This window comes from Eurytemora carolleeae, unplaced genomic scaffold, assembly GCF_000591075.1.
Source record: "Eurytemora carolleeae unplaced genomic scaffold, Eaff_2.0 scaffold2214, whole genome shotgun sequence".
NCBI lineage: Eukaryota > Metazoa > Arthropoda > Copepoda > Calanoida > Temoridae > Eurytemora > Eurytemora carolleeae.
The window spans coordinates 1,854-21,403 of NW_019398102.1; the positions used below are offsets into that span (position 1 = coordinate 1,854).

Consider the following 19,550-nt stretch of genomic DNA (forward strand, 5'->3'; position numbering starts at 1 on the left):
CCTGAACAGAACCTAATTAGAACCTGAACAGAACATAATTAGAACCTACGGAACCTAATTAAAACCTGAACAGAACCTAATTAGAACCTGAACAGATCATAATTAGAACCTGAACAGAACATAATTAGAACCTAAACAGAACATTATCAGAACCTAAACAGAACATAATTAGAACCTGAACAGAACATTATCCGAACCTAAACAGAATATAATTAGAACCTGAACAAAACCTAATTAGAACATAAACAGAATATAATTAGAACCTGAACAGAACATAATTAGAACCTGAACAGAACATAATTAGAACCTGAACAGAACATTATCAGAACCTAAACAGAATATAATTAGAACCTGAACAAAACCTAATTAGAACCTGAACAGAACATAATTAGAACCTGAACAGAACATAATTAGAACCTAAGCAGAACATAATTAGAACCTGAACAGAACATAATTAGAACCTAAACAGAACATTATCAGAACCTAAACAGAACATAATTAGAACCTGAACAGAACATTATCAGAACCTAAACAGAATATAATTAGAACCTGAACAGAACCTAATTAGAACCTAAACAGAACATAATTAGAACCTGGACAAAACATAATTAGAACCTAAATAGAACAACATAATTAGAACCTGGACAGAACATAATTAGAACCTGAACAGTACATTATCAGAACCTAAACCGAATATAATTAGAACCTGAACAGAACCTTATTAGAACATAAACAGAACATAATTAGAACCTGAACAGAACATAATTAGAACCTAAACAAAAAAAAAATTAGAACCTGGACAGAACATAATTAGAACCTAGGGGGGGGAGGGGGGGGAGGGCCTTTTGTGCCAGAATGATTACAAAAGGGATAAAGAAAGTAGATAAGTCATATTTTTTTTTTATTAGCCACTGATGAAGGGGCCACAATTCGACCCGCCAACCTTTATGATCGTTATGAAAGTTCAACAACGATGATGAAGGGAGGGGGGTGTTATCAAATGCCCCCCCCCCCTCCAAGCCCTATGATGTATTAGGGTTAAAGCAACGAAGTTTGACAAACTAAACTAAAATCTAGTTTTCTCATAAACTATCTTGAAAGTCTGGTTTTCTCATAAACTAACCTGTGAGTCTGGTGTTCTCATAAACTAACCTGTGAGTCTGGTGTTCTCATAAACTAACCTGTGAGTCTGGTTTTCTCATAAACTTACCTGTGAGTCTGGTGTTCTCATAAACTAACCTGTGAGTCTGGTTTTCTCATAAACTAACCTGTGAGTCTTTTGTTCTCATAAACTAACCTGCAAGTCTAGTTTTCTCATAAACTAACCTGCAAGTCTAGTTTTCTCATAAACTAACCTGTGAGTCTGGTATTCTCATTAACTAACCAGTGAGTCTGGTTTTCTCATAAACTAACCTGTGAGTCTGGTTTTCTCATAAACTAACCTGTGAGTCTGGTGTTCTCATAAACTAACCTGTGAGTCTGGTTTTCTCATAAACTCTGCTATAAGAATCCCCCAGATTCCTGCAAACAAACCTTTCAGTAAATACGTTCACACAAATTGTAAACCTGCCCCCCTCCCCCTTAAGAAAATAATACATTTCCCCCAAAGGCTGAATTTCAAAATTTAATATTTTTGATTTTTATTTACAAAGCTCTCACCTGCAATACCGTAGAATACTTTAGATATTTCTTCAATATATCCATATTTCTCCACTAATATTCCACTATCAAATATATTCAATATATCCATATTTCTCCACTAATATTCCACTATCCAATATATTCATTATATCCATATTTTTCCACTAATATCCCAGTATCCAATATATTCAATATATCCATATTTCTCCACTAATATCTCACTATCCAATATATTCAATATATCCATATTTTTCTACTAATATCCCAGTATCCAATATATTCAATATATCCATATTTCTCCATTAATATCCCAGTATCTAATATATTCAATATATCCATATTTCTCCACTAATATCCCACTATCCAATATATTCAAACTATCCATATTTCTCCACTAATATTCCACTATCCAACATATTCAATATATCCGTATTTCTCCAGTAATATCCCACTATCCAATATATTCAATTTATCCGTATTTCTCCACTAATATCCCACTTTCCAATATATTCAATATATCCATATTTCTCCACTAATATACCACTATCCATCATATTGAATATATCCATATTTCTCCACTAATATTCCACTATCCAATATATTCAATATATCCATATTTCTCAACTAATATCCCACTATCCAATATATTCAATATATCCATATTTCTCCACTAATATCCCCGTATCCAATATATTCAATATATCCATATTTCTCCACTAATATCCTAGTATCCAATATATTCAATATATCCATATTTCTCCACTAATATCCCACTATCCAATATATTCAATATATCCATATTTTTCCACTAATATCCCAGTATCCAATATATTCAATATATCCATATTTCTCCATTAATATCCCAGTATCCAATATATTCAATTTATCCATATTTCTCCACTAATATCCCAGTATCTAATATATTCAATATATCCATGTTTCTCCACTAATATCCCACTATCCAATATATTCAATATATCCATATTTCTCCACTAATATCCCAGTATCCAATATATCCATATTTCTCCACTAATATCCCACTATCCAATATATTCAATATATCCGTATTTCTCCAGTAATATCCCACTATCCAATATATTCAATATATCCGTATTTCTCCACTAATATCCCACTATCCAATATATTCAATATATCCATATTTCTCCACTAATATACAACTATCCATCATATTGAATATATCCATATTTCTCCACTAATATCCCACTATCCAATATATTCAATATTTTTATATTCATTTTTTTAATTATATTTTTGAAATTTAAAATAATGCTGTTAAACATCCACCGATCCTTCCCAAAACCATTTATTAATTCTATTCACTATTTCTGGACTATTAGATTAAAAAGTTTAATAATTTCAAATGAATACAGTTGAATAGAAGTTAGTTATTAATTTAACTTGTTTTACATAGATTGCACGGTACACTCAGTCACTGCCAGGCCTTGAAACAAAACTTTAAAGTAAAATGTAAAGGAAATCAACCTTGCTCTGAATAAATGCTCTTTGTCTCTTGGGGATGGAACTTATTAATTAATTAACGGCATAATGGGACAGTACACCAATTGAACCAATTAATGTGTTCTAGGGCCTATGGCATTTCATTTAGGAGGGGAGGAAAGTCAGCCACAACAATTTCTCGTCCGAGCCACCTCGGAATCCTCGTCCTTTCACGGTTATGTGCTTTACAGTTTCCAATTCTCGAAGACAAAACTATTTTTTTTTTAAATCTGGTCACGTTAGGGCATAACATATGGATGGACTAAAGTAATGCAATGATTACATCATGTTATAATCTTCAAACCCATGAGAATGATGTCAAACTTTATTTGGGTAAAACTTAAATCTCTTCTGCCGCCGTAATGGCTAACCTTCGCGATATGAAATAAATAAAAACTCAAGGGTTTTCATTATAATTATAACGAATAAGATTGAAGTTCTATAAACTCGGAATAATTTGCGGCATTTTACAACGGGAGTATCTGAAAATGCGCGTGAAAAATGTGAACATTTTTAAGAACATTAAACTTGAGAACTTTAATTCAATTGAAATATATTTTTCCGATTTACAAAAATTTAATATTTCATTTATGCTCTAACGTGGTCCGATTCATAAAAAAATAGCTTAATCCGGGAGGATTACACTTTATAAAAAGGACGTGGATTTCGAGGTGACTCGAAAGAAAAAATGAGAATGTGGCTCGGACGAGAAATTGTTGTGGTTGGCCTTCCTCCCCTTCATATAATCTTCAAATTATTTGTTCAAAATGAATGTTCCAGAATCTTTGCTTGTTAAAATAATTTTTTTTAAAGACATTTTTTCTTAGTATTAGTTGAAACTTAAAATGGCAAACTAAACATTAAGAAAAAAATCACTAAATGCATGCTTGTTAACATTATTTTTTTTGGCATTTATTTCTGCCCTTAGAACTAATTCAAACTTTGAAAAGCATAAAAACATAAAGAAAGAAAACGAATCCACTAAATGCATTCTTGTTAAAATTGTTTTTTAGACTTTTATTTTTGTTCGTATTTTAGTTCAAACTTTACGAGACTCAATAAACATTAAGTTGAAAAACTTCGAAACAACTCATATTCTGAAAGTCGTAAAAAATCAATTAATTTTAAACTTTACAACAAAGACTATATTTGTGTGTGTACCTAAGTTTTAACTTAAAGGGACTGTAAAGGAAAAATGTAAGGGGGTATAGACCAAAGATAATATATATATAGATATGCAGGCAGGTAGAAACCTCCTTCCTAAATTGCTTGTAGCAGACAACTAATTTTTGAACCTCTGAGAGAAGGTGCAAGGAGAGACATCTATAGCAAATTGATTACTTTCTATATTCCTTTCTCCCCTTGCTGCCATCTGAAGGAAATACGCATTTGTGTTATATAAACATACAGTACTCGTATTGCATCCTGTATAGTTCAAGTGTTGCTATCTGGACCTGTTAGACCAATAAAATTAAATTTCAAGGTAACACAAACATACAGTACGCGTTTTGTTTATGTTATGATCAGATCAGTTGTAATTTGTTTAGACTCGATGTACTTTTATAGTCATAATTTTTATTTAAATTGCGTTAATTTACGTATGCCATTCAGTACAACTTGCACATTTAAACTTTGTCTAGTCAAATTCCTACCTCAGTTTTATTTGCATTGATTAATTTGTTTCATTAAGTACAATATGCAGTATACATTGTTGATACTATAGTACGCATTTAGTGTTATCACGCATAAACAAAGTGATAAATTAGCAACAATCCAGAGGATAAAATGCCATGCGTACGACAGAGATGGTGCTGTTTGCACCTTTTCTCAAGACCTCAAAATTTATACCTGCCTGCATATCTATATATATATTATCTTTGGTATAGACTGAAACCTAAGCATTTCAGAAGTTGATCGAAACCCATAAGACTTCTATCTGATGTTCCTGTCTCGAGAAATTGATATTAAACTATTCAAATTGATACGAAAATTTGTATACATACAATTTTGTATTAAAATCGTAGGTTTAAACAGATCATATTCAGCAAATACGCAACCTATATAAAAACGACGATTTCCCAGAGGAGCCTGAAAAAACTTAGGTTTTCTCCTATCATTGTTTGAATTTAATAATTTTTCCTTTTTTATAGATATAACTGATAATTTAATTGCTACGCCCGTTTACACGTGACCAGAACTCCTTCCAATAGCAGTGCAGTATCATTGTCACGTGATACAAACGGAGACAGGTCACTTGTCTGTTTGTATCCAATACCCGTCAAAACGGCTGACCGATTGGGCCCAAAATTTTTTTGGGACCTTGCGTGACCCTAGGGAAGGTTTATGAATGATCGAATTTTTAATAATTTGCGTCTGAAAAAATTAGATTTTCGAAATCTATTCTATATTTTTATATATTTGGGGGAATAGTCAGGAATATATAAAAAAAACAGATAAACATCCTCAAACACAATGTTTCATGGACCAATTGACATGAACAAAAATTCTATGTAATTAAGCTCTTTCGCTCATATATGTATGTATGTCAGCTATAGCTGGCCAAACGGCTGGACCGAATGGGCTGAAATTCTTAAAGGGAACCTTTGAGTAACTCTGCGCCGGATTACAATCCTGCAAATTCGTTTCTCTTAGTACAGCAATTTTTGATACATAAGCTTCATCTAAAATTGTCAGGCATATTCCCTTTTGAACTTTAAAACGCGCCTGGTACGAGTGAGCGCAAAATGAATCGAGAGCTCGTGAAGGAGCGGTGGACGAGCAGAGCGTGGCACCAAGTCTTCATCGGAGCCTGTAAGGCCTTTAAGCCTTCACTTCCATTCGATCCGGCATAGCAATAACTAAATTGAATTTCAACTTAAATTTTATTTTCAGATAATATGCAATGGGAGATCATTTATACTTGCGCTTCCATCTGTAAAATCAATAAGTATTCTACTTATAAATTTTATACATAACCTGGGGGTAGTATATGCTAAAAAACTCGATTTTTTTCTTCAAAAATCAAATACTTAAAAAAAATTTTAAATGATTAACGGGCAACGCCGGGCACCTCAGCTTATAAATACATAATATATAAATTTGAATATATCCCTGGCTGTTGCCCCAACGAAGCCTGTTCCAAGGAGAAGAGAACCAGCAATACCAGAACTAATGTTATCATAACCTCTGCAGTACATAAATGTGTTCTGTAAACAAACTTTTATTCACTTTTAAGAGAATGTTTACCACGCATTTTTACTCACAATTTAATGATCTTTGGTATAAAAAGTTTCTTATTTGTTCCGAGGCAAATAAGTAACATTTTATACCGACAAAGCAGGTTTCCCTTTTTATTTTGCGGATATTTATAAAAAAAATCGCACATTTTCATAAAACTTGAATTGAATAATTTCTATTTATGCAACTGCATTGTTTCATGGCCGAGATTTTATTTTTTTGGTTTCTTTAAGGTTCAAATTCAATAAAAACACAATATATAAATTTATTCATTCAATCTGGTTGAAAAAGGGGCATTTTTTTTATCAAAATCCGCGAAATGTAAAAAGAGCCAGGTATAAAATGTTACTGATTTGCCTCAGAAGAAATAAGAAACTTTGTAAACCCGAGATCATGAAATTAAGAGTAAAAATCCGGGAAAATTCTCCCAAAATTGAATAAATTTCCTATATCCAGCTGGCTTGTGTTATTATTTGGGAAATTATGTTTTTTGTTCAGTTTTTTTATTTATTTTTGTTTTCGGTTTAAATTCAAGATTTTCAATGACTCACTAGTCACTACGTTCTTGATTTAAAAATCTTAAATTTAAACCTTAAATAAACGAAAAAAGTAAAAATCCTGGCCAAAAAAAGCATATTGTCCCGCATGATAACACACGACCGTTGCATACATAGATATAATAAGTCTGAAATGTATATTCAGAGCTGAAAACTTTAGGATGGTGGATATCAAGATTAATGCTTAAACTCCTGGTCTTACTAAATCCAAGATTATTTTAAAACGCATTCGATATCCAAGAAAGAAGTTAAAAATTTAACCAATCAGCGCGTCATGTTAAGATGTACTCTTTAACTTTTGAAAACTCATCTTTAACTTTGTCTTTTGAAGAGGATTATAAGAAGAAAATTAAAAGTGTGTACATTGGTTTATCAGATTAAGCGATCGTGATTAAGGATATCTTATTCTAAATTTGTCAGCTCTGTTAATTCAAATAGCTTAAGTTTAATAGTCATCATTCAAATATGAAGGCATACGAAAATTTGAGCTCTTGGCCTTAACTCAATTCCTTTTATGCTAGTTAAAATCTATATTACCAATGAAGTGCACGAACTTCAATTTACAAAATAACTTTGTAAATTTTGATTATCGTGTACAGATAATGATTCTAGTTCTAATAGATTTTCATATCGAAATAATACGTATTTTTGGGTAGGAATTAAGAATAATAGACGAACATGAATTGGTTAATGGATAAAGGGATTAAATAAACATTTTTGAAAAAAAAAACATATTTTTCCTTGAGCACATTAACTGACTTTAAACAACAGATTATCTTATTTAAAATTTTTGGCCATTAAAATCTAGAAAAATATTGCATTAAAAAACTTCAAAATTCGAGCACTATTATTATTAATTAAATGAGTTTATTCGATATTAAAAATTAATTAAAGATGGTTTTGTGAGATGATAACTATATTTAAGTCCAATATTTGGCGTTTTTTTACAAGGACTCAATTTTTTCTCGTTAATCTGTTATTTCCTGAGTTGTGTAGAAAAAGCGTTAAAAAATCCAACTGCTCCACCTTAACAAAATAATTAATTATCAAATTAAAAAAAAATTAAATAACAAGATAATTAACAATCATTCAGCAGCAATATATATATAGACTGCTCAGTAGTAAGGTAACATATATAGACTGTTCAGTAGTAGTAAGGTAACATATATAGACTGTTCAGTAGTAAGGTAACATATATATATAGACTGTTCAGTACTAAGGTAACATATATATATAGACCGTTCAGTACTAAGGTAACATATATATATACTGTTCAGTAGTAAGGTAACATATGTATAGACTGTTATGACTTGTCCACTTAAAAGTATTGCTAAAGCTCGGGAAAAATTAAATCTAAAAAGGCTAAAATTTCTGTCCAAAAACTTTATAACACTCCGAACCAAAATAACAATAACAGTGTTATAAATAGTTAGATGCATTATCACACACCCCTGACCCTTTAGTAAAAGTAAATTCAACCAAAAGTCTGACTGCGTCAACCTTGTTGCACCGGCTATTCCTATTGAGTGTCTGCTTTATCTACCCAATGTCCGGGCGATACAGCACAAACAGGGACCGGAAAGGTTGACCCGACTCGGAAATTCAAATGTACTACGACTGTCCGTGTTATATCTTTTGTTATGTTTTAATCAAAATCTAATTATATTTTTGTGTGGGAAGGAAAGAAGAGATAAACCTTGATAATCTAAATTAATAAATTAATTAGATGATGCTTATAAACTAAAAATATAAATGCAACATTTATTTTTTTTAAATGGAATCACAGACAGGGTCTTTTTTATAGTTTTTTTTAAATCACTCAAAATTAGAACTCAAAATTAAGATGTAAACCATATGAAATATAAGGTTTATAGCATAGATTAATCAACAATACAAGATACAGGGTGTCCCACGAAACATGACAGTATGCAGGACGACTTGAATGTCGTCTTGATTTTTGATATAATTTGCTGCGTTTATTTGTCAACCTAATTTTAGAAGTAAATTTCTAGAGATAATAATCCCAAAATTTCCCTTGTCCTGCCATTTCCAAAATGTGGTCTGCCATTTTTGTGCTTTCAATATTGCCCGAGATATGAAGAATTTCGTTCAGATTTCGACAATTTTGCTTTTAGTAAACAAAATTGAAATCTGAACCAAACTCTTTATATCTCCGGTAATATTGAAAGCACAAAAAACGTAGACCACTTTTAGGAAATGCCAGGGCTAGGAGAATTATGTGATAATTGTTTCAAGAATCATACATTTTAAAGTAGATAGAAGACTAAATGTCACAAAGAAATTCAAATACCAAAGACGACTTTCAAGTCGTCTTGCTATTGTCATGTTTCGTGGGACACCCTGTAGTTAACTCAGTATGTATTTAGAAAAACTTGGAAATTTATTATAATATATTTTTATATCCTTATCATATTGATATATTTTATATCCTTATCAGAATACATGTGGTATTAATATAACTTTATATAACAAAATGTCACACTAGAAAGATTATTTTAATCAATTTGAAATTTTTATTCATGTAAATATTTTTTTGCCCGTTAGGAAGAATAAAAAAGTTTTTTTTTGAAAGAACCATGCGTTAAAAAACAATGAGTTTTTATCTTTTTTTTAATTTGTTATTTAAATAAAAAAACTTGTATTTGTTACAGTGAAACCCTTAATAACGAATACATCGAAAGAATTCATCAAATGTCGTATTCATCACTTTCTGATAATGAAATGTTGCAGATATTTAGTTTTTTAATTAAATGAATATATATGGAACTCTTTAAAGCTGTTCCCGCATATTCATGGTTATTTATTCATTTTCGCAACTACTGAAATTTACGTAATATAGTATAAAACTCATTGAAAAATTGTCAAAACAACATTTGATAAATTCTTCCGATGTATTCGTTATTAAGGGTTTCACTGTACTAAAACAAACTCACCTATAACTAGAAAAAGAACCAAGAAAGGAATATTACACATCATTGTTTTTAAGATTATCAAATAATCCTGAAATTAAACGACTTTATTAAACAAAAAATGTTGTTAATTTTTGTTTTTACATCATAATTTCAATTACCAAATTTGATGAAAAACAAAACAAAAATAAACTGGTTTTTAGACTTACATAAGCTTGAGAATTGGCTTTAAAATTTGTAAACATTTTTTATGAAAAATAACTAATAGAGGGTAATGATCATTAATATTATTTTTATTATCATTTCCAAAATTCAATTTTACCTTAAATGTAGTTTTTTTCTCTGCTTCTAGTGCCAGCTTGGAACTATTATTAATTAATTATAAAAAAATTGATTTACTGATGCAGCATTGCGCTAGGGAGGGACCCACCGGCCGCCATGAGAATTAAGAAAACAAATTCTGAAATGAATTTGATTTGATCGGTTAAAATTCATTTATTTAGTTAATTTATAAAACAATAATTTTGCATTCCAAGATTTTTTCTAAACATAAACAATTTTTCAAAAAAAAGGTTAAATGCTTAAATGAAAGATTTAACAAATCAAATCGAATTCACTTTCTAATTTGTTTTCTAGCTTCCTTTTTGGGTAAAATTTTGATTTAAAGTTTTAGTTTAAGAGTTAATCTGCAGATTAACTGTTGAAGCAAATCTTTAAAAAATGTTGTTGTTGATCCGTCTTTAATCTTTTCTTTTTATTAAAGGAATTGAGTTTTTGTCACAAACTAAAATATGATAATCCTTAAATCTTAGCAATTTGACTTCGCAAACCTTGGCCATCTTAAATTTACATTATTTGATCTTACAAAATGTATATTTTAAAATATCAAAAGTCTAAATTGGGTTACAAAGATATGGCGATAAAAATAGAAGATTTGAGTTTGTAGCAAATATTTATGTTGAGCTTGTATTGTATGTTGAATTTTAGTCAAGCATAATATTGAATATTTGATTTTATATTCAGCAGCACAGTTATTGTCTTTCTGTTAATATTACAGTGTCAATAAGGCTAAAACATTTAAAAAATTTCAAGAAACAAATATCTAAGATTTCTATATTTTCTTGCTCAAAAAAAATTTTATTGTTTTTTCTAAAAATTAGCAAAATGTTTCTGTACTGTTTAAACATAAATAGTTTTAATTTAATAAAAAAATATGAAAATATGTTGGCATGTTTTAAAAAAGAATTATTTATACAATTTTAACTGGATAAACGAAATAGGTTAAAGTGATGCAACATTACTGATACGACTTTGTGACCTCGTAGCTCCTTTTTTAGATTTTAAGCATAAGTTTGAGAAAAATAAATTTGTAAATTAAATACATGTGTGCACCTCTCAAATCTCAATTATAGTTCTTCAATAATTGGAGATTAAATTATTACTTATAGTTACTCCAGCCGTTTACCAGCGCTTGGTTTAAATTATGTTTTAGATGAAGTACTCGGCGTTTAACGAAGAGCTTTATTATTTTAGATTAATCAATTGATTGAAACATTTAAGATTTTAAATCTACGTCAATTTTACTTTATTCAAACATGACAATCTTAATTTGTAATTTAATGCACGTAGGCCATTCACAGATTCATCCTTCGAGCATCTATACATGAAAACTGAAACTCTAGCGCTACATATTTAACGCTATGGGCTAAAAAATAAATTTGTAAAGGTGTAAATTTAATTATAACAATTCCTAAGGCAGGCAGGAGTAGGAGGATTAGAGCTTGTAACAGCAAAAACGACCAAAATCTAGGTAAATCGAGATATAAGCTTGTAAATTAGTAATCCTCACAGAAAGTAATAATCCGTATATTTTGTGGTCCGATGGGATTAATGAAATTCTTTTAGATATCTCTGAAAGTTACAAAACACAAGTTAGCAATTGGTTTTAAAGGGAGTGATCGGCAATTTATGGTAGTTGAACTGAGATTGCAGTATTGCAGAGAAATTATTTAGCATTCATTTGAGACATGTAACACGTTTTAAAGATCTATAATTACTTAGTTTGAACTCAAAGTCGACGTTCAAAATCATCAATATGGGTGGTACCATACATCTTCTTAACCATAAATTGTGATAAATCTGATAATGAATAAATTATCATATATCAGATAATGAATAAATTATAAATAATCAAATAATAAATAAATTACCATGAATCAGATAATGAATAAATTACCATGAATCAGATAATGAATAAATTACCATGAATCAGATAATAAATAAATGACCATGAAACAGATAATTAATAAATTACTATGAATCAGATAATGAATAAATTACCATGAATATGATAATGAATAAATTACCATGAATCAGATAACGAATAAATTACCATTAATCAGATATTAAATAAATTACCATGAATCAGATAATAAATAAATTACCATAAATCAAATAATAAATAGATTACCATGAATCAGATAATGAATAAATTACCATGAATCAGATAATGAATAAATTACCATGAATCAGACAATGAATAAATTACCATGAATCAGATAATAAATAAATTACCATGAATCAGATAATGAATAAATTACCATGAATCTGATAATAAATAAATTACCATGAATCAGATAATAAATAAATTACTATGAATCAAATATTAAATAAATTACCATGAATTAGATAATAAATAAATTAAAAGTATGTAACATTAGACTAGTTAACAATAACAGATGATAATTTATATCATGAAGATTTAGATTTATCGACTTAACTATTCAATTTGAAATGGCATATTTGATCTCTGCAAACTAGGTAATTTTTAACAATGGTACGGGTATGGTTTATAATGGTTGCCAAGAATAATTTATTAAGTGGATTATCTAGCTTTACCTAGTTTAACTACGTTTCACTAATTACCTGCGTCAAAACAGCAGGGCCAAACCAAACCAAATTCATGACAGGCACATCAGAGGCCTGGAAAATCCGCAATTTACAATTTGCAAAAACCAGTATAACCAGAATGGCCGTCGTACTTTCTCTTTATTTCTGTTAGAAATGACGCAACGGTGAAATTTAAAACTTTTTTGTACGGATATTTGGCTGTAAAAATTGCCAGAAATATGAAAATATCAATACTCCTCAACCATCAGTTTTTTAGTTTCATAAAAAGATGAAAATGACATCAATTAACTTTTTTATCGATCTTTTCTATGCATTAGTCACATTCCATTCAAAATTTAGCCGTACATGATGGAAGAAAAGAAGAAAAGTGCGGAACAAGAAACATAGAAATGTCAATTGTGTGTCACAAGAATATATAAAAAGTTTGCATAACGTACGAGCACTCAATATATTTGCATCACTATCTTCCAATTATTTAAAAAAATATTGTTGAAATTAAAATTCAAAAACAAATGTTAAAAAATACTAAGGTCAAATTGTTCTATTCTTATTATCAAGAGCGGATACAGGATTTCAGTGAAGGGGGTGCAGTTAGTGGCGTAAATAAGGGGGGTTATCGGGGTTAAATGATATTTTTCTAAGGGGGGGGGGTAAACAAATTCTAGGGGGGTAAATAATTCCGCGCGCCGCATTAAACAAAATTTACCCCCCCCCCCCTACAGAATCCTTATTTACGCCCCTGGGGGTGCTAGATTTATTTCGTAACAAAAACATCCAGATTTAGGAACAAAATTTTTTAAAGATAGATATTTTTCCTGTTTTGCACTAGGTTTTCTATCCCTAAAGTGCTGTTGAGGAGCTATTCTGAAATCTCAGGGGGGGTGCGAAGGTCCTGCCGCCCCCCCTGTATCCGCCCCTGCTTATAACTAAACAATTCATGAATGTTCAAAAAAATTGAAAAAGGAAAAAATAACTAAATAAAATATTCACCGTTCTAACGAAGATAGGGGAGCAACCCTGTCCAAGTACTATACCTTAATATTTATATATTATTTATATTGTATTCAGGAATTTAGTAACAAAGAAAATATTTTGTTCTTAATTTTATTTTTCCTCGAAATAAGTCCATTATTAGAATAATATTTCTGTAAAGATTCAACATTTAATAAAAAATATACAAATATGTTGTATACAAAACGAATAAAAAAATATTATGAAATATTTATGAAAAATTTTAATATCTGGATGATTTGTTTGAAATTAAATAGATTTTTATACAATCCGAGTAGTATATTGCACCTTTCTGAATTTGTATGAACACTACGTTCTTCAGTATAAGTCGTATTTAACAATTTTCTCCTTACATACGCAAAAGATAGAAGTAAGATTAGTAGCGATCAAAAGCGATGATTTTTCGTCGTAAGCCTATACCCCCCTTTCATTTTTCGCGAACACTCCCCTTAAAGTTCACCAACTAGCCCAGTATCTTAAAACATGACAGGATTATAAAAAAAAATTAATTATTTTTTGCATGAAATGTTTAATCTTTACAGAAATATCAATAGTTTATTCTTATAAATTCTAATAATGGACTTATAACCCCTTTATTTTTCGCGAGCACTCCTTTTAAGGTGAGCATATAACAATTTTAGTTACTAATAATATAAAGAAATAATTCTAAAGGTTTCTCTCATTTTTATTCCAACTTGAGAATGTTTAAAAAATCAAAGATAATCATAAATCAATAAAAAGTTTTCAGATTTTTCATAAATTTTCTTTGAGGTTCTAAAATCAAAAGACCTGAGCCCGGGATTTAAAAGCTTCAGCTTGGGTCGAAATTCCTTAAACCCAGCTTAAAACCCAATCTAAGATCCAAATTTGACAACAGTTTGCGTCACGTGATTGACAGCTTCGAGATCTTAAGCTTGACCTATGGAGTTAGGCCCAATGAAAATAAAACCAATCGTAGTTGGTTTTAGTGGAAAATAAGACTCAATGTTGTGTCTTGTTCTCATCAAAACCCGGAATGCGCCATGAAAATCCGCCATATAAAATAATAAACCGGTTTTATGAACTCAACAAAATTATATGTAACGTTAATCCGAAAGCCCAAGCTATAAATAAGGCCCAATGGCAGCTTAGACCTGAGTCGTATTTTGCTGAATATTTTAAATCGCGGGCTCTGAAGATGGTTTTTTAATTTTTACCCTCCATTTACCTAAAATGCATATTAATTACCTAGGGGAAGAGACATTGCTAGAACACCCGTAGCAACAATACGCTCCTTCTCTCCAAACCAGTTCTGACTTACCTAAATATTAATTCTCAACAGATATACTTTTTACTTTAAAGAAACCGTTCACTGATTTGGGTAATTTCATGGTAAACTAAACATCTTATTAGCTGTTCCTGTGAAAATATGATAAGTAATAAAGGACAAGGGGGGGGGGGTTGCAATTAACAACCTTCCTCACACCGCCCCCCTTGGCCTTTATTCAGAATAAATATATTAGGGGGGGGAGTTTTAAACACATCAAAATAAATTTCTAGGTTTATACTGTCTGCCCCACGATCTACACTTCCTGACCTATACCCCTCAATCAATTGTCTAACTTATTTCTAACTACCCATAAACCAATTATGTTATAAAAACTAATATTAAATTTAAAGGAATTGAGTCTTTGCCACAAACTCTGATTTTCCAATTCCTATATCTTTGCAGCCAAACCCAATGAAGTAGACCTTCGATATTTCAAACTATGAATTCTGTTAGATCAAATAATCTAAGTTAAAAACATCAATGGTTTAGACTAACAGGTTCCAAATATATAGGGATCAGAAAATCTGAGCTTGTGGCAATGCAAAGACTCAATTCCTTTGAATTTTATCTTAGTTTGGTATTAATTAAACGTAATTTCAACGCTTCACACAAACTTTAAACAGGCATAGTGTTGAAATAAGTCTTTTAAACATAACTTTACTTTTATAGATGCTAATCTCATGCCATTGTTAAATGTTCTTTAAATATTGTGCATATATTATGTATTTACTCTTTATATCATATGTGCAGTGATACAATCAGATGAGTGCATTTGATGTTGTTACAAAGCAAATAGTTTCACAAGGAAGTAAAAAAAGCATTTATTAAGTAAAAATAAAGTTTAAAGGTAGACATCCTATCCTCGAGTTTTCTTGTTCTTACTGTATACCAGAACAGAAATTGAAATAGAATTAATGAAATCGGTTTAACAAATAGTTTTGATAAATATAATAAATATTTGCATGTTTGTCTGCCTGTTTGTATCCAATAAACGTCAATTACGAATTATACGATCGGGCCTATTTTTTGTGGTAACCCACACAACCCAAAAGAAGGATTAAAGAACAACAAAGTTGAACAATTTTGCCCGGGGAAAAGTGTCGACAATCATTATTAAAAAATTGGGCCGAATTAAATAGAAAAATCCGCCCAAATTTGAGGTCACTTTCAGAGCAATAGTTAAAAGCTAAAATTGCTCTAGAACTAATTGTAGTAAAATTGCTCNCTCAAGAACTCAATGTAGTAAAATTGCTCAAGAACTATATGTGTAGTAAAATTGCTAAAGAACTATATGTAGTAACTTTTATTTAGTTAATTTTTTTATACCATAGAACTTTATGGGCAATATAGAAATTAGAAGTTTTAGCAAAAACAGTTGATACTAGGCCGCTTATATCATTTACATTTATACAGACTTTATTTGAGTAACTATCAAAGTATAATGGGAATTTTGGATGTTTTATTGCTGATTTATGGAATATAAATACAGTATTATGATGATTGGGTAAAAAAGTATCAACATGGGCAGGGGGGGGGGAGGGAGGGGGGAATTATTCAAAATAAATGTTTTCCTTGGTTTTTACCTTGGTAGGCAGACTGACCGCAAATGGATTTCCCATGCCAGTGAGTGCCTGTCCAGCTAGGCTTAAATAATACTGCCAGTTCTAAATATAACGTTAACATGTAGATGTAACTTTTCATCTGAACATGACTCCATGTGTACTACACTGCAATGTCGATCTGGTGAGATATCTACAGGGTGTTCCATATTATATTAGATCTCAATCGTTCTAAATTACGATTTTCGGGACTAATCAGAAAATTTAAGAAGAATGAATCATTTTGAAAAATTTAACAAGGCTAATATAAGAATTTTCTTGTGGAAAATAATAGTTTTTTTTAGTACTATGGTTTTATAATGGCGTTAAAGCTTCGAGATAATCTAATATGTTATGGGACGCTCTGTACATAACTTCATTAATTCTTAGAATCTACCTAAAAGACCTGCAAACATTTAGTCTCCCAAATGCCGATTATTTACCCGATATCTTTAACATCGGAACTATAAGTTGGATTAAATGTTTCCTGGGAGGGACTGATTCATGTGGTGTACTGTCTCGTTTTGCCTTATATAGTTTGTATGTGTATTGTACAACTTGCTCTAGCTGCCTAAAGGGACCGTTCACTTATTTTGGTAATTTAATGGTGAACTAATTAGCCTATTAGATATTCATTGGTATTAGTCTTACTTTTCAAAGATATCTATGACCAGAGAAAAAAACGATTTATCATTTAGAATTCCAGCTCAAAGGTATGATACAGGGTGTCCCAATAAACATGGGAATTCAGTGACGAATTCGATATCGTCTTGTTAAATAATTCTTTGATTTAGTATAGTGATACCTGCTGAGAAAGCTGTAATCTGAAAAAGTTTCGTCTGCTATGTTCACATTTTGTTTGTTTATGTTTTGACTGCATACGGTTGTACTTAGTAAAACAAGAAAATTGCAGTATACAAACAGAGTAAACTTGTCCGTCTTCACTGTTCATCTTGCGGAGACATTATAGACACATCTTTACAGTCTTTTACCCTTTTCATAAAATAAACTCTAGCAGACATAATAATATTACGGCTTTTGAAATTAGGTATTGCAATGCTAATTCATAACAAAGGCGATATCGAATTCGTCACTTAATTCCCATGTTTTTTGGGACACCCTGCACCTTTGTTGGACTATTGAAACATTTTTTCGTAACAACAGCCAAATAAAATCTAAAATTATCATGTGTCAACCATTAAATAATAAAAAATAAAATAAAACGTTTTTCGTGTTTAAACATTATTTACAAAATTAACACATTTTTACAAAGACGACTTTATCTCTCAGAAAAACCGGTTTCTAGATTTCAACTCTTCAAAAATCATGGGGATTACTGGGGAAGTAGTAAAAACTGTCAAAGGTTTTAAATAAGTTATATTTAAAAAATAGACAAATCAAAAACAATTTGAAAAATTAAAGATATCTAAAATTAACTATAAGATACCACCAGTTAATTTGATTTTTGAAAATTTGCAAAAATCCATGACTATGACAAAAAGCATCAATTATAGTGTAAATGCAAAGGTCGGGAATCTCAGGACGGCCATAGTTGTCTTTGAAAAGTGAGACTAATACCAATGAATAGCTAATCGGCTATTTGGTTTACCCTCACATTACCCAAATAAGTGAACGGTCCCTTTACAAGTCGACCCTATACTTGAAATGAACCAGAGTTTACAGAACCATTACATACATGGCCTACCAGTGAAATGTAGGTGTTTAGACCAGGTAGTGTGGAGAGAGCCCGTACACCTCCACCCAGCAGGGTCAACACACTCCCAGCATATATACCTTTGAATATATATTAAATATAAAAATATCCTGTGCCGGCTAGTTTAAACTTTAATGGCGTGACCAGACTTTTTACAGTACCTGGCCTATCATAGGTCTATTTGACCTACCCTACCAGCTTAGTTTGGTGTAATTTAGTGACATTTACCTCATAGAAGAAACATAAGAAACCTCAGGCTGTAACTTTTGTGTGGATATTCCTATATTGAACTCAAGATCTCGATATCCATTAAAGACACTTTTAAATTGAAAATAAATGCAGCGTATGACCATCACTAGATATCGAAGAGGAATAAAATCAATCTGTAGATCTGCATAAGTTAGAGATTCATACTTAATCCCTAGATTCACAACATGGTTCAGATTCAAGTTTGAGTAGCCCTGACCCCTATATGGATCATAAAACCATGCCATAATGGCAAATAGTAAAAATTATAATTTGAATATGAAGAATATTGGACTAAAAAGAAATAAAAACTTTTCAGACAAAGAATAGCTATCTTGTGTTTATAAAAAAAATTGAAAAACTAATACGAACCGGTTATTTACTTTAAATTCAAATTTTTTGATAAATTCAGGAAAAAAACCTGTTTTTAAACCAAATGTGTTTGTAATGTATGCAGCAACTAGACACATTGGGATTCCGACCATAAAGGAGATTGTGCCTAGCAGGTCAACTTCGTCAGCTGATAACCATCAGATAATAAATAAATTACCATGAATCAGATAATAAATAAATTACCATAAATCAAATAATGAATAAATTACTGTAGTTAACTCAGTATGTATTTAGAAAAACTTGGAAATTTATTATAATATATTTTTATATCCTTATCATATTGATATATTTTATATCCTTATCAGAATACATGTGGTATTAATATAACTTTATATAACAAAATGTCACACTAGAAAGATTATTTTAATCAATTTGAAATTTTTATTCATGTAAATATTTTTTTGCCCGTTAGGAAGAATAAAAAAGTTTTTTTTTGAAAGAACCATGCGTTAAAAAACAATGAGTTTTTATCTTTTTTTTAATTTG

General features: G+C 30.5%; 1 protein-coding gene across 1 annotated transcript; it reads right to left on the bottom strand.

The window, feature by feature from the left end:
- Nucleotides 1-1,415: 1,415 nt before the first annotated feature.
- LOC111716813 (major facilitator superfamily domain-containing protein 7-b) lies at nucleotides 1,416-19,194 on the bottom strand (the record flags this gene model as incomplete). Its single annotated transcript, XM_023492303.1, is given in 14 exon segments — nucleotides 1,416-1,521; nucleotides 1,660-1,724; nucleotides 6,271-6,345; nucleotides 7,694-7,711; nucleotides 7,937-7,979; nucleotides 9,908-9,974; nucleotides 10,206-10,248; nucleotides 11,634-11,689; nucleotides 12,809-12,865; nucleotides 13,784-13,827; nucleotides 15,032-15,104; nucleotides 16,697-16,777; nucleotides 18,417-18,505; nucleotides 19,093-19,194. Coding segments are annotated over 14 exon segments (875 nt in total), but the record flags the coding sequence as incomplete, so codon positions are not given.
- Between the last annotated feature and the right edge of the window lie 356 nt (nucleotides 19,195-19,550).